The sequence below is a fragment of the Rosa chinensis genome, chromosome 7 (genome assembly GCF_002994745.2).
Source record: "Rosa chinensis cultivar Old Blush chromosome 7, RchiOBHm-V2, whole genome shotgun sequence".
In the NCBI taxonomy this organism is placed as follows: Eukaryota; Viridiplantae; Streptophyta; class Magnoliopsida; order Rosales; family Rosaceae; genus Rosa; species Rosa chinensis.
Genome location: NC_037094.1, coordinates 47299840 through 47316388, shown reverse-complemented (window position 1 = coordinate 47316388; position 16549 = coordinate 47299840). Strand labels below are relative to the sequence as shown.

The 16549-nt window shown below is 36.6% G+C and overlaps 1 protein-coding gene and 3 long non-coding RNA genes across 5 annotated transcripts; 3 read left to right on the top strand and 1 right to left on the bottom strand.

Annotated features, from left to right (window-relative positions):
- Positions 1-403: 403 nt before the first annotated feature.
- On the top strand, positions 404-1837 carry LOC112180738. Its single transcript, XR_002928449.2, has 5 exons — positions 404-456; positions 841-933; positions 1121-1242; positions 1478-1563; positions 1701-1837. It is a non-coding gene; the product is annotated as an uncharacterized LOC112180738 (long non-coding RNA).
- Positions 1838-1995: 158 nt separating this feature from the next.
- On the top strand, positions 1996-3177 carry LOC112176287. The gene is made up of 4 exons (XR_002926889.2): positions 1996-2110; positions 2490-2660; positions 2802-2921; positions 3100-3177. It is a non-coding gene; the product is annotated as an uncharacterized LOC112176287 (long non-coding RNA).
- Positions 3178-6568: 3391 nt separating this feature from the next.
- Positions 6569-8611, bottom strand: LOC112178028 (putative B3 domain-containing protein Os03g0621600). The gene is made up of 4 exons (XM_040510197.1): positions 8484-8611; positions 7499-7904; positions 7284-7414; positions 6569-6936 (listed from the first exon to the last, which is right to left on the bottom strand). The coding sequence occupies exons 1-4, from the start codon at positions 8565-8567 to the stop codon at positions 6613-6615; spliced, it is 945 nt and encodes a 314-aa protein (XP_040366131.1). The 5' UTR covers positions 8568-8611; the 3' UTR covers positions 6569-6612.
- A 2145-nt stretch (positions 8612-10756) lies between these two features.
- LOC112179247 lies at positions 10757-13616 on the top strand. 2 transcript variants are annotated; one of them, XR_002927703.2, is made up of 5 exons: positions 10757-11150; positions 11245-11585; positions 11803-11875; positions 12480-12633; positions 13257-13616. It is a non-coding gene; the product is annotated as an uncharacterized LOC112179247 (long non-coding RNA). The 2 variants fall into 2 exon arrangements; XR_002927701.2 differs by lacking the exon at positions 11803-11875 and having other exon boundaries at positions 10837-11150.
- Positions 13617-16549: the final 2933 nt, after the last annotated feature.

The window sequence follows — 16549 nt, the reverse complement described above, 5'->3', positions numbered from 1 at the left end:
GAATTACCGGATGCTGTGTGTGATTTATACAATCTACAAACTCTGGTCCTTGGGGAGTGTTCAGAACTTGTGAAACTACCCAAAGCAATGGGAAAGTTGATCACCAAATGCAAATTCTGAACGGATCTTTACATTTAGTATCAAATTTATTTTCTTTCAATCTTTAGATTTACTACTCTACTTTTGTATTCTTTTGGAACAGAGAAAATCCCACCAACCTATAATTTTGCCTTGGACGAGGATGTGTTTTCTCTCTTTAATTACTTGGCGTGCTTCTGAATGATGGGCTTCCATGTCCTCTGATGGATGCACACTGCACTCAGTTCAGGAGTTGAATCCATGGTTTTGGCAATGTCCATATCGAAATATGATTCTTTTATTTTGAAATTTTATGTTGAAGAACTTGCAAGTGCAAATGGAATGTACGTGCGCCAGTCAATCCGGATATGGTAACTGGTAAGCAACCCAACTTTGGAGGTCATCTTCATTAAAAAATTTAAGCTGGGAAAGAAACAGAATCATCTTAGATAGGCAAACATGATTTAAGGTTTATGTGGTAGAAAAGTGGAGTATACCTCTTATATACCTGTGTAGAATCTGCTTTGGCTTCTATCTGAAATGTCAATTGATATATTGGATATTCATTCAGTAAAAGACTGCTACTATCTATGTAAAGGTCAAAAGTCACTTCCAATTTTTGAGTCGTTAATGAAGCACCACATTGTGAAGTCTTGGCATCTCCTTGATTTTTTTTTTTTTTTAATACATCTCCTTGAACCATTGTTCTGCTCATTTTAGTTTTTTGTAATCTTTTTCTTATAAAATATTCCTTCCTTGTAGAGTATCTTAAGTTACACTTGAGGACCACATTGAAGCTTCTAGGACTAAGAATGTCATTGGAGTTGTCAAGCTGATGAAGCTCTCTAGATAGAGGTATGCTAGCTAGATACACCTCAATATCATTCCTCTGCTTTTTCTCTCCATTCGATCAGATATTAAATCTTTTCTTCTTTTTATTCATGTCTCTTTTCTAACTCCTTATGCCGAGATGAGAAAGAAAATTTCGACCATAAACTGTTACAACTAATTGATATATATCGAAACTGTTTCTTCTTCTCAGCAAAGGTAGTGACTAAATTGACTTGTGAGATTAGATAGAGTTCATCCAATCTCATGTGCTTATGCAACATGGTTGGTGTATGGAGGTATGGACAATTCTTCAGTAGCTTAAATGTTTCAAAGGTATGTAGCAGTTGCATTATGTTATATTGTAATGTTTCAAGATAGAACAATTGCACGCTAAAATGTCACATTAAAGTACTAAAATTGCTCACTGACTTAGTTGAAGGGCACTTACAATATTGGGTGAACAACTTGCTAATTCACAAATTTTATATGTCATGATTTCATTTTATCAGCCTCTTAGGTACAGGAGTTGGTTGTTAATTTGTTGAACGGTCTAAAAATTTAACTCCAGGTGGAGAAATGAATCTGATTTTGATGAACACATTCTATGCAAGACGGAATATGTATCAGGCGGACTTTCACCACAAAGGAAATTTGGTATGCATCTGATTGATTGAATGCCACATCCAATATATATAAAACTTAAAGGCTTGAAATTATTCACTTTCTTGTTGTAAAACTAAATTGACTAGGTTTGATATCTAATTTGCGTGGCATGATTTTTCGTGTCTTAGGCGGAAGCTTTTTGTGAAATGGACGTTAATGCTGATCGGGATTTGGTAAATGGGACTTGAAAGATTTTGTATAATCTGCATCCTAACAATAAACATGGAGCCCGATAAATGGTGTGAACTCAAGACTGAAAGATTTATTGGAAACCAAACCCTATCACTTCACCATCACTGAAGGTAGTGGTCTAGATCCATTATGTTAAGCTACACCTGCAAATAGTCTAACCCTGATTGAGAAATATGGCCCTAACTTTGCAAATTTACGTATGTATATACATATGTGTGTGTAATAGTTACAGGTTCATGTTAAAAGTTCAGTGTGAAGCTTGATAAGTGTTTTACTTGGATAAAGGATTTGAAGGTTGAAGTTAAATGGTGGTTTTGTAACTGGAGCTACAGGATTCTGTTGAGTGGTGAGTGGTTTTTGTTCCTTGTAAATGTTGCCTGGTGTATCTGATACTCTTAAATTATTTTGCTTCTTTGTATGAATATCACAAGGAACTTTTAGTTCTTTTGTTGAAACTGGTACTGATTTCTAGGGACCTGGTGTTAACTATTATTGGTCGTTAAGGTCCCCTGCTTTCTATCTTCATAAGATCAAATCTTAAATCTTTTGTATGTTATACTGAATCACTGATGTCTATTTCTTACTGATAATTAGTTTAACTATTTTCTACTCATGAATACAAGTAGCATATTAAGGTATCATATTTGGGTTTCACATACTTTGTGCATCATAAGAGTGCCATTGTTTACTCATTGATTTGTTTTACTGAAATCTGCCGCTCGCAGACATTGGTTGCTTATCTGTTGAAGCACCAAATGATCATTAACTCCCGCTGGAGAAACAAACACATTGTATGAAGGAGGATTATCCAGCAGTGGTGGTACGCCCCAAAAAGATGGTTTTAGGTGCGTACCAGCACTGCTGGATAAAAGATATCAGCATTTTAAGTAATCCAGGTAAATGATATCAGCATTTTAAGTAATCCAATATATGGTTTTAGGTCTTGAATACAAGTACTTTCTAAATTATCAAATAATCGAATTTTACTGGCTTTGATATCTTAGGCTGAAACTTTTTGTTGAATGGATATTGATTAGTTAATGGGAGTTGGAAGCTGTTTGTGCAATCTGTATCAAATAGTAGCCAAGGTAAATGTATTCTGAAAGATTCGTTGGGCATCGTCTCACTCAAACTCGACCAACATCATCTCGTTGAAGGTAAATATATAGTGTCCAGATCCATAGTACTCCAATGTGTTAAGCTACATGCCCATATATTCTGGCCTTGTTCGAAATCAGTGGCCATAAGATTGCAAAATAGCATTCTATATATATTTACTTACGGGTTCATGTTTAAAGTTTAGTTTCTAAAGCTTGGTGAGTGTATTTATACTAGGATAAGGGATTTGAGGATACAAAAAATTGAAGGTAAAAGATGGTTCAGTAATTGGAGGTACAGGATTATGTTAGAATGGTAAATTACGTCATTTCCTTGTAATTCATGTCTGGAGTGTGTTTCATATTCTTTTGTTAACAGCTTTTTTTCCTCATATTAACTTCTTCCATCAAGTTCCCATAAAAAAAATTCTTTTGTTCCACATATTCCACCGGATTCAAAGTTCCTTTAGTAACTGAACTATTATTACTCCTTATGCAGAGGGAAAAAAAAAAAAAAAACTCCTCCGAAAATGTTATAGTTAATTGAACTTCCTAAGCCCGGATTCATCCAAACTGATTTTCCGATGCAGCATGGCCAGGGTATGGAGCTATGGACTACTGCTTTTCTTCATGTGCTTAATAAATGATTTAGGAGTATATAATTGTTGCATGGTATATCGTTATGTTTCAAGATAGAAGAATTTCATCAATACGTCCTCTGAAATGTCATATATTATGGTAAAAGTAGAAAGCTACATTTTAGTTGAAGGGCAACTATTTCGTGAACTACTTGCTAATTTACAATGCTTACTATATCTTATGACTTCATGAATTTCATCAGCCTCTAGAGTCCTGTCAAAATACAGATTGCATATATATTCTAGCCTCTAGCATAATGAATTCGATTTTCGTCTATTGATTAGATAAAGATTATCAGGCTTGTGACTGTTAAATCTCCTAATGCAGTACTAAGAGCTTGTTGTGATTGGCTCGCGATTGGCGTCATGGATTCAAGTACTAAGAAAAGAGGATGAATTCCAGCGTTTCGCGACCAGTCAGCAGCTGACTGCGTGCCAATTAAGTGTTAATCATCATTCCTTCCATTTTTGAGGAACCTGAATTGGCGGCCCAAACTTGTTACCCACCACCTAGAGTATATAAATAGGCGTTGGGAAGACTATAAAACTTGAGTTTTCCAAGTACTACATAAGAGTATCAATTATAAGCTGCCTATAGAATAATGGTAGCCTAAGGGCAAGAGAGAAAGATTCTAGGGCTGCGAAATACAAGTGTTGTGAGAGAAATCTTGGTGGGTTTTTTGTATCACAAGCTAATAAAATCTTTAGAAGGATCTCTCCCGAGGACATAGGCACAGATTTTGGCCAAACCTCATTCTTGAATCTTGATGTTCTAGTTCCTTTATTTCATTGCTTCACATATATGATATTATGCTATATGCCACATGCTCAGGGGTTTTGATTGACCACAATGAAGTCTTAGATGTGCAATTAGTAACCCAACTCAACATATAGCGAAGCCTCCCAGGAGTCAAAAGCAATTAACGTATCACTTATGGTCACAAAGTGCATTTTACATGAGATTGTAAGAAACTGATAAATTGTGATATTCAAAATTTCACCAATACACCTGTTTGAACAATCTAATATAACTCGCAAATAAATATTAACCTCATCACCATGTAATTCAATTGATATTCCTAATGTAACGGGTAACATTGTATCATATAAGAACAAAAAATACAAGATCCTACCAATGTCATACATTAGAGTGCTAGGACAAGCAAATTAATGTCTGAAACACAATTAACCAGAAGGAACGACTAAAATAAAACCCTGATACGTTACAGCCACCTCTTCAAACACCTTTGTCTCATCACTTGAAGCATTTGGCGTCCAACAAAGCCTCCCCTTAAAAGGCTCGTGATCTTCAATCATCTGGTTCACGCGCTCCCTTTGATCCCCATCAATGATATCAACCTTACTTCAGTCATAGAGTTCCATGTCATAACATTCATGAATTATGAACTGGGGAACCTCTTGCCCGCGGAACAGCCACAAGCCTTTCACCTTGAAAGGAGGATCAGACCCAATCACTAACCAGCAGCACACAAAAGCAACTGAAGCCACCATAATCAGAGAACCTGATGACAGGAGGAACTGAGCTATATCTGTTTGAGAAGCATTTCCACTTCCAGTTACATTTGCGGATGGGTAAGAATGCACTGTCCCCCCTTCGATCTACTGTAATGAGATCCTGTAGGCTGAAAACAGACTAATGCAATGCTATCTGGAACTCACTAAACGTTCCGTTGCTTCCACTACTCCATTCCTCATCTCCCTCTTCTCCATCACTACCATTGTCTTCACCGCAATCAGAGATGCCTTGGCAAGAGCTGAGATGAAGGTGTTATATATGATAAATTGCCTATGACTTATACAACAGCTCCAGACGATGTATGAGAATCATGTTATAATATAAAGTTAAAGAAATTTGTTTGACAGTCTTTTACCTTCCCTGCTTGAAAATCATTGTTTACGTCAATTCTAAAGTGTTTTTTTTTTTTTTTTTTTCTGTCATGTAATTTTCCCAGCAAGTGTTTTGCTTGATTCTATTTCTTATTTATATCACTTGGGAGTTGGGACATGCTAAGAGAAACTGCTTTTATAGTTGCTATCTTCAGCAAGTTGCTGAATAGTGAAGACCTTGTTCTGATAATAACCCAAATTACTTCTTCTGTTTCACCAAGCGAGATTATGTGTTTCACCAAGTTCTCTTGACCAACACCCAAATTATCAGAAAAACTTTCACCCAGAATCCATCATCATTTCAGGCACACATCATTCCACTAGCATCATGAACATTCCCGGCACAATTTAGTTTAAGCCAGTTTTTAGGTGGCATGTCATTATTATTTTATCAAATTGGAATTCATTCAATGATTTTGAAAAGAGTGGACACTGGACAGACCAAAAAATAATATTTGAAAAGAGGGGATAAGTACATTCATATCAGCTATATAAATTGCATAAGCCATTTCGGCCCTTCCTCTAACCATAGATTGTGACTAGGCTCAACCAGCGCAAACTTTGTCATGGCATGAGCAACCTTGTTATCTTACACAAGACCTTCCACCATTGACCACCGCATTAGGAGCATTGATCAGCTGGACAGCTTCAGATGAATCCACTTGAATAATGATGGGAGAGAAGGCAGCTCGTACGTAGTTCAACTTCAAGGAGGGAATCACGACCAAAGCCAACTGTTTGACAGAACACCCAGCAATTGCCCCAAGTGGTTTCGGAAAAGTGGAAAACAACACCAATGTCTCTGCACCCACCAACTCCCTCAACAGCAGCATCCGAGCTTAGCTTCAACGTCAACTCAAGGGTCATTTAATGGACTCCAGCTCAGGGTAAAGCATTTGGAACACAAAGAGGTATGAAACTCTTTCCAATATTTCTTCAGGTTTACCAACATGAGCCCCATGGAAGCAATTGTTTCTTTCCTTCCACAGCAGCCAGCAAATGTAAACAAATTTTGCAAAATCTTCAGGTACTTTTCGTGTTTTTTTTTTCCCACTTAAACTCTCAAGTGAGATAAATAACGAGGTCGTTTGAACATAAATCCATACAAAGGGCGAATGAAACATAACATAGTGAAGTTCAAGGAGATCCTGATTTACCAGAAAGGCTTTGATATCTGAAAATTACAGCACAGTTTAGTCAACTAACTAGATTGAACTTTTGACATTAGGAGCAACTAGTTTAACAGCACATCCTTTGCCTCTCATTCTCCCTACTTCGATAATATGAATTTTCATTACTCTTTGCTTGACAAGCTCAAAAATAATGGTATCCCCAGGTGAAATCTTGTTCGCTTCACAAATTTGTGACCAACCTGATGTCAAGTCTAAACGGTCATATAATCTGGCATCTTTTTTGTAAAATTTAGAAAGACGCAGACTAACAGGCCATGATCTCCCAGTTGGATCTTCAAGCTTCATGGTCTTCTTATTCATAAGACCTTTAGCTACACCTAGTTCTTTTGGAAACCCCTGCAAGAACAAGGAAATCATTCGGAAAAATTCCATAGTGCTGACTGCTGACCAAAACCATAATATGCTACTAGCTTGGAAACTAGCTAGAACCTAGAAACTAGTAATTCAAGTTCTTGCTCGATTGATTCTTAAATGCTATGGTCAAAAGTCTAGGATAAACCTAATGAATTCAACACACCCCTAAAAATCAACTTTCAAGATTGATGATGTTATTACATCACTCGGATACTGCAGCTCTATTGCATTTAATCTTGAATGTAATAGTTAATAAAAATGTTCAGCCACTTGTGTCACATAATTCAAAATCATAATTGGCTTAAGAGTTGTGATCAAAGTATACTTACAATGTGATATTTTGAATGCTTCGTCAAAATTCTTTGAAAACATGGATTCTCCGATTTGAACAAGATGGATCCATCTGATGTTTCTTCCAAGTAACCATTAGCAGGTCTCTTTCCCGACATGACATCATTGCCTATACGAAGCAAAATTGAGACACTGTTTTAAGAAGAAAAGAGTAAACAAGGCGTAGAGAAGTAGAGAAGTACAACTTTACAACCTTTTTCATCAGCAACGACTGCTTCACCTCTACTGTCTATGTTCTTGTTGTTTTCAGTTACAAGGTCAAGAACTTCATCTTTTACTCGAGCTTGATTTCCGTTATTCCTCAAACAAACAGAACAGTTCATTCTCCTCTTGGCTACTTTTACATCTTTCTCACAGGCACTTCTATCATAGATTATGACATTAAACTTCGATTCACCATCATGTCTGAAGATCAAAAAATCCCCAAGTTCTAAATGGTGATCCTTCACAAAACACTGCCATCCATTCTGGAAGAACAAGCCATTTTCTGTTCTTTTCAATTCCACAGCCCAACATTGTCCACTAGGACCTCTAAGAGCACATTCGTGAGGTGATCTCCCATTCCAAATGAAGTTCTTGGTAAAATCAGGTGGTATAAGCTACAAATCAAATTTAACAACTTCTTAAATAAAAGGCATAGTCGTATATGCTTAAAACAAAAATACGCCAAGATTTTATATACTGTCATCACATCTTAAACAACAGTTTCGTCTCTGAGATCAACAGGAGGCCCTAGCGAAAAATATTGAAAAGAATTTCCATGACACCAGAGTATATAGTAACAGAGAGATAGAAATCAAATATATACTTCAACATAACATCTCTTCGGATCATTAACCTTTCCACTCATCGAACATTTGCCTTGTTTCTTAAAACATGCCATTACTTCCTCACCCATGTAAACAATTACTCAACCTATCCATGATATGGGACACACAATTTTCACAAAGTACGGTTAATAAGATCAACCAATCAGAGCGATGCACTGATCAAACATGAACCATGAACAGGGTATACCCCAAGTCCAAATCCAAAACCCAAATGAACCAAGACAAAAGAAAAGAGAAAATCATGCATTCTTGATGTAGTGATGAGTTTTCTTTTTGGTCCTGGCATATATGACTGTATTCTTTGGTTTTGAAATGACTATGACAATGAAGGCAGGATTAGGGTTATACCAGACGCTTAGAGAAGTCACCAAACAGCACCTTGAAAAATGATGGTTTATTTGGTGTACACTTGTTAATTGGCTTCCTGGCCATCTGAAGCTGCGCCCTAATTTTCTTGTATGCTTCGCTTCGAAGCGTACAAGGTTTATTTTCTGCTCTGTCTATTAGGGGAAGCAAAAACGACGGTGTTTCATATGCTACATTTTTTTCTCTTTTAGTCCAAGAATCATAACATAATATGAGTTATGACCGTAAAAATGAAAATTAAAAAGAGAAAAAAGAAAATGGTGGTCTTCTGGTCATTTAAACAAAAAAAAAAAAAAAATTCATTAATCAAGGCTTAAAGGCAGCCGCACCGCCCTTCTTCAATAAAAAAACAAAACAAAACAAAAAAAAATACACAAAAATACTTAATTGTTGTTAAATTTTTTTTTTTTCTTCCTCTTTTATAAAAAAGAGGATCAATGGATTTCACTTCTACCCCCAATACTTAATTGTTGTTAAATTACATATTAGTTCTTTTGCCGTACGAAGATATCTCTTATCTTCGTATTATATTAATTCATTGAGGTATATCGAGGTAAAGGCAGATCGGTTAATTCAAAGGAAAACAAATTTTATGACATGTAACTTGCAAATAAATGTGTATAAAAATTTTCTATACAATTTTTATTTGTAAATCGTTTTTGGTTATTAAAAGAAGTAAAAATTTGGGTGATAGTTCAAATGATAGGTTTACTATCAAGTTATTTGATGGCTATACCCAGCTAAGTGACTGTTGGAAATACTTATGGAACTATGGAAGCTCAGAGTGAAGACTTTTGCCTGGCTTATCTCTAAGGGCAAACTTATCTCTGATGTTAAAAGGTTGAAGAGAAGACTGGGTAATGTTGCCACTTTCTGTTTGTGTTAACTCCTTCATTTGTTTAAAGGTTATTTGGGAATGGAGTAACTTGGAAGCTAAGATTGCGAATACTGCCATGCATTTAAACTAGGAGGGTGGTTGGACTGTTGATAATACTTCTTGTCATTCTAATTGTTACGGTAATCTAGAATGGAGCTCTATGTTCACTTGTTGTTCCACATTGAAATGAAGAATAAAGCCTATATTTGACACTCACTTGTTGAAATACGAAGAGATCTCTTATCTTCATCTTAGACTATACAATAATATGCCATACAATTAGGTCAAAATTCTAATCCCGAAATCTAGGTCCTATAGTCTTCTTTTATAGTCTGTGCTATCACTGATAGAGTTGGTAATGTTGTTTATGAGTTATTTTGTGACTTTAGATTTTATTTTTTATTTTTTTGGTTACATTGAGAGTGAGATTGCACATATCTTATAGTTTAGTTCTAACTCAATTCTCAACATTTTTTAATCACTTAAACTACCTGTGAATTTAAAAAATAAAATTTTGACCTAATTGGTTAAAAAAAAAAGGATTTTGTCCATTTACACCATTTTTAGAGATTTTTTTCCCACTTACCCCATTAAGTTTTTTTAATTCCCTCTTACCAAACCACTCTAAGGAGGTCTTCCCTAATACCCCATTAAGATTTTTTTATTTATTTTTTAATTCTTTTTAATACCATTTTACCCCCTCACCCCTTTGTTAGTTAGAAATAGAGAGAAAATGGAAGAGAGAGAAACCATACGAGACTTCGCTGGAGCCCGGTCACCGGTCCCCGGTTGCCGGATTCTTGTCACCGGTCGCCAAATTCCGGTCACCGGCCACCGGAATCCGGCCAACTTTCGTCGGATTCCTGTCGCCAACCGCCGCCTATCGAAATTTGCTAAAAATCTCACCGGAAATGTTTTTTTATCCCCAATAGACATCTATTGCCCCCTAATAAAGGAGCAATAGAGGTCTATTGCCCCCCAATAAACGACTATCAGTCATGTATTGCCCCCCAATAGACGTCTATTGGGGGGCAGTAGAAAACTATCAGCCATGTATTACCCCCCAATAGGACTTTCAGAATGGAAACTAATCTCCCTAAATTTAGATAAATAAAACTTTGATTACAGAAAAAAAAAAAAAAAAAAAAAAAAAAAAACAAGAGACGTCTATTGCCTCTCAATAAAACCTTCTATTACCGGAATATGAACTAATCTCTAAAAAATTAGACAAATATAGCTTTGATTAAGAAAAAAAATGATGAGATTACATCAATTCAAAACATTTATTGCCTCCTAATAAATTTTGGGACAATGATAAAAGAGGTCATTTTAAAGTGTCTTATGATAATTCAGACACCACAAATGTCCCTATGATAATTAAGGTCACCTATTAACAATATGCCATTAAAAATAACAAAAATTACAACTCATGCCATTCCCCATATATATTATTGCAACTCAGGTACTATATTCAAAGCCGTTCCGGGAGCTTTTGCTTTCAAGGCCAAGAAATGGCCCGGCTCGCCTCACCAGATTCCCAAGCTCTACGTTAGCGCCAGTAACATCGAAGCTTGCTACACTCCGTCGTACACAATTTTTGTGGCGCGTTTGCTTCAACCGCTGATGATCAAAAGCTGTCCGATGATCCTTCCTCTCCATCTCTTGTCCCCCAACGACGCTCGCCACCACCGAGGAGCCTTCGACGGTCGACGTCACCAGAGATCGGAGCCAAACACACACATGAGACTCCAAAATGATCTCCTTACCAACCGGTTCGACTCTCTCCTCAATTCTCCCTAGTTTTTTCCAACTCTGGTATTTGTAATTGTAGTGAATTGAAGGTTCTGGAACTTGGATTGGAATCAGGTACTACACCTCTTCAAGGCTGCCGTCAAGATCACCGACTCCGATCCGCAAAACGACGGACGATGCGACGCCGCAGCACTCCGTGGCTTATGTTTCTCGATCTCCGGTGTCGCGGTGGTAAAGCAACTGCGAGGATCACATTTTCAAGTGATGGCGGGAGTGGGAAGAAGAAGAAAAAGACTAGGTTTTGGTTGAAGAAGAAGAAGAAGAAGAAGAAGGGAGTAGAGAGATCTAAAGGTGTGGTGAGGAGCAGAAGAAAAAGAGTGGGAGAAGATTTGGTGTTTGCTTGAAGAAGAGGAAGACTGTAGCTTCCAAATGTGGATCGTCTTCTGATTCCAAAGGTTGATCTCTAAATTGTGCTTCTGATCGATTTCTGTTTGGTTGCTGTGAAAATTATGAGGAATTATACTCAGTGTGTTTCTTTTATGGTGTTTATTGCTTTTCAATTTGATATTACTTTTGTGTTTGGTCATTACTGTTTGAAACTCTTGATTAGGATGTGTCAACTTTGTGAAACTTGGATCTGATTAGGCATTCACTTGAAATTCTTGCTGTTAGAGGCTTATTCTTCATGATAATTAGGAAGAAGAACCAGAACAGCAGCTGCAGCATAAAGAGCAGCTTCAGCAAGGTACCCTTACCTTGTTTATATATCCTAGAGCCTTATCAAGTTTCATGAACTAAATTGGAGTTAGATTACCTGCTTTCTTGGTAATGAATAATGCAATGATTGACGGGAAGAATGGTTGGAAAAATTTTCAGGGTACCGGGTTGATAAATATTTTGTTCATTTTGGGAGCCTTCAATTTATATGTAACCAAGCAATTTTATTGAGAATTGGAGCTTTGCATTCTTATGGGGCCTAGAAGTGAATTAAGAATGGTTTAGATATGCTTACTGTTACAGATTATGAAGCCAAATAGATTAGAATATGTCTTATGAAGTAAAAGTTACTTGGTTGACGTAATGATTAGAGATGGTTGAGTACTTGAATTGCTATTGTCTGATTATGGCAATTTCCTTACCATCATGGCTTCATGTAGAATGCTACAGACTTTTAAGCTACAGATTTTTAAAGCCCTAGAAATCTAACATTATGAAAACAAAAGGAAATAAGGAAATCTAACCTTATTGTCTGATACTGAGCTATTTTTGCATTGGAGCAAGAAGTACAGTTTGCTCCATAACCTTAGCAGTGTTACTGACATTTTCCTGATGGTAATGGTTTAAATCAGGTGATGTTGGTGTGTGGGAGTTTCTTATTATTGGTAGCAGATTGTTGAATGACTTGATGCCTCTAGGTTGTCTTGAACTTTCAAGTTGTTTGGAATCAAGGAAACTGATGGTGCAGCTGCAATGTTCTCTCAACATGCTTGAACGAGATACTGGGTATGTTTTACCATTGATATCTTTTCTCTGACTGATATCTACTGACCAGATAATTGTTGCCTTTGCCAAATACAAGTCATTTATAGTAAAAAAAAAAGTTACCAAATCCAATGGTTTGTACTTTGTAGCTAGTGCATTGGTATGTATCTAATAGTATACAGACCCATATAGATCCATATTCTGCTTTTGATTAAGACATGTTTATGCATGAAGGGGAAATTTCTAATTTTTATGTGCTACCTGCTCTAGTTATAAGGCATGCAAGACTCTTGACAACTTTTACCAGTTTCTATGTTTGATTAGTTTGTACTAATATATAAATAATAGTGTTGGGCTTGGTGGGTTTTACTAGTTTTACATGTAAAACAAAAAAGGAAAATTATGGTTCTTCCATGTAGCATTTGAATTTGTTGTTAATAATATGAAGTTCTGTTTCTTCGTCTATCTGCTTATTTGATTGAGGTAGTAGTGCTATTGTTTCTCTTAAATGTAGGTTTACTTGCCTAGTTGTCTGTAATGAAACTTTTCTTTTATTCCTATTTGTTAATGTCACCTGACATTGTGTACTTGTCAACAAACTGAATTATTCCATTGTCAATTGCTACATTTGACAAATTTGGCAGGTGATTTCAAGTTGTTGAGTAGCTTGAAAGTTTTGTGGGTCGTAGAGTTACAGGGAGAAGTAGAGAAGCAAAGGAGCGCTAGATCAACAAGAAAATCAGAATGAGTGGAGGCGGCATGGAAGTGGTGTCGTCTAGGCCACAAGAGGCTAATGGCCAGCACAAGAGGAATTTGCTATGGGAACTTTCTTGTGGTCCAACTAGCCCTTGCTGTTGTTCTTGTATCTAGTATGAGAGATTATACTTTTGTTAGGCGACTTTGTTAATTGTTTTCACTTAGTATGGTAATTGATTTGTTACTGATGTCTACCTAGCTAGTTGATCTTTGTGTGATGTTCAGTAATGATATCTGGGTTTTGCTGAGCTTGGTATGTGTGTTTTGTTCGATTAATAAACTTGATTCTTAGTTTCATTCAAAAAAAAAAATGAAAAAGAACAAAAGAGGTTTGTGGGTCCACCTGGCATACTGAATCAGCCTAAAGTCATTGGCCATGTCACAGTTATGAACATGTCAATGACAATGTCATTGTTAATTTCTGGTCAAGTCACTGTTAATCTCAAGTCATTGAAAAAGTCACTGCCCAAGTCACTAATAACCACAAGTCAATAGCCATGTCACTATCCATGTCATTGTCAATCCTTACCCAAGTCACTGTTAACCTCAAGTCATTGGCAAAGTCACTGACCACGTCACTTTCAATCCCTGACCAAGTTACTGTTAATCTAAAGTCATCGGCAAAGTCACTGACCATGTCGCTGTAAATCCTTGGTCAAGTCACAGTTAAGATCAAATCACCGACAAAGATGAGACACATCACATAATGTTAAGGAGGAAGTTGGGGGCCATGTCACAGTTATGAACAAGTCACTGTTAACCTCAAGTCACTGGTCAAGTCACTAACCATGTAATTGTCTCAAGTCACTAGTCATGTCACTGACCATGTCGCTGTAAATCATTGGTCAAGTGACAGTTAAAATCAAATCACCGACAAAGATGAACCACATCACATAATGTTAAGGAGGAAGTTGGGGGCTATGTCACAGTTATGAACAAGTCACTGTTAACCTCAAGTCACTGGTCAAGTCACTGACCATGTAACTGTCTCAAGTCACTGGTCATGTCACTGACCATGTCGCTGTAAATCATTGGTCAAGTCACAATTAAGATCAAATCACCGACAAAGATCAGCCACATCACATAATGTTAAGGAGGAAGTTGGGGGCCATGTCACAGTTATGAACAAGTCACTGTTAATCTTAAGTCACTAGTCAAGTCACTGACCATGTAACTGTCTCAAGTCATTGACCATGTAACTGTCTCAAGTCACTGACCATGTAACTGTCTCAAGTCACTGATCATGTCACTGACCATGTCGCTATAAATCCTTGGTCAAGTCACAGTTAAGATCAAATCACCGACAAAGATGAGCCACATCACATAATGTTAAGGAGGAAGTTGGTTAGTGACATGGTCAGTTACTTGGTTAGTGACATGGTCAGTTACTTGGTTAGTGACATGTGATTAACAGTGACTTGGCTATTAACTTGTGACTTGGCTACTGACATGGTCAGTTACTTGGTTAGTGACATGGTCAGTTACTTGGTTTGTGACATGTGATTAACAATGACTTGGCTATTAACTTGTGACTTGGTTAGTGACATGGTCAGTTACTTGGTTAGTGACATGGTCAGTTACTTAGTTAGTGATATGTGATTAACAATGACTTGGCTATTAACTTGTTACTTGGCTACTGACAGTTACTTGGTTAGTGACATGGTCAGTTACTTAATCAAACATAGAAGTATAGATTAATCAAACATGAATAAATCATTCCTAGATCGACACACAGACTTGAGTGATGATAAATGAGATTTAAGAAGAAATTCGAAGCTAGAAGAATAAAAAAAGGTGAAATTCTCAGTCTTACAAGAACCATGTAAAAAATGTTTCACAATGCTGATGGATAACAAAGGTAAATAAAACGAGAGCCTAGAGAAGAAGGGTCGGATTTCGGTGTTGAAAAGTGTGGAGAGCTTGAGGAACTTCACGGTGGAAGTGAGGGTGTACTACCAGCCTGAAACATGGAAGGCAGTGAGTTGATCCCAGCAGCATTTGCACTAAGAGAGTTCCCTTGTGCACCGATAGAAATACTTGACGATGCATCATCAATCAGAGACTTGACCTGTCAAATCAAACAGTGAATGACCATCAGCTAAAACAAACTTGTATGATGACATGAATAAAAAACATTAATTAACTGTGAACATATAGGAGTATTATGAGGGTCCTGACTCTATAAGTAGCAGAGCTACATTTGTTATTGAACAAAGGGAATACAACAAAAGGCAGAAGGACTGCAAATGATACAAATATTGCACATATGCAGCAAGGTTGGAGTAAACATCTTTTCATTCTCCAGCTTAGTTAGCCACAGCAGCAAAACTACGAAGAACCAACAAGAGCTACAAAGTTGGAGTATAATGCCCTTCCTAAAACTATAGTGTATTATGATTATCAACTTTTAATTTTCCAAACCTTGATCAAGCACAAGGCTGGTCCGTACAATCTGCATTTCTATCATAGAAATGTGGTAAAAGAGCCACAAACCATGATTTGAAACAAACAATTATTTGCATGTGTGTGACGATCAATGAAACAAATTATATATGTAAACAAGTGGTTTCTATATAAGTTCAAAAGAATAATTGTATTGCATTTCTAGTGCAGTATAGCTCAAAGAAATCTCTAAGTCTGTCTGCACCCTTGCTTTTAAGGCTGGTAACTGTAATGGATATGAGATGTATGTTGTCAATTACTTAGGAAAACATGTCAACACCAGCAGTTTCTTGAAAGACAATAATACAAAGTGAAAGAAGCAAAGTTGTTCAGTCAACAACGCTTAACTGTATTATAGTCGGAGTCTACTCAAATATATTACAAGATGTTATAGAGGTTTTACATTCTTGCATATCTAGTCTAATATTGTTTAGAGAGCACTGCAATGATCTCATGTCTTTGTTGCAACATAATATTTAGCACTGAACCAATTTAAAGTTAGCAGAAAATAGGCTATCTAGTAATAGATGGTCTTCTTGATTTTATACTATAAAACATAATGTTATATCCAGATAGGGTAGATAGTGCTACACACACACACACACACACATATATAGACACAGACATACAACATTGCAGTACATAATGACCACATATGAAAGACATGAGAACAATCATTTCATAGATATTTATTTTTTCTCAATTTGTAGAGTTCAGATCCCCCAATAACTAGGTCCTG

What these genes read in the sequence shown, in the direction of transcription:
- LOC112178028 (XM_040510197.1), bottom strand. Translation starts at nt 8,567, where the DNA reads ATGGCCAGGAAGCCAATTAACAAGTGTACACCAAATAAACCATCATTT. An exon ending in GTGACTTCTCTAAGCGTCTG is followed by an intron (nt 7,905 to 8,483) that starts GTATAACCCTAA and finishes TTTGATTTGTAG; the next exon opens with CTTATACCACCTGATTTTAC. An exon ending in AGCATTCAAAATATCACATT is followed by an intron (nt 6,937 to 7,283) that starts GTAAGTATACTT and finishes TTGTTCTTGCAG; the next exon opens with GGGTTTCCAAAAGAACTAGG.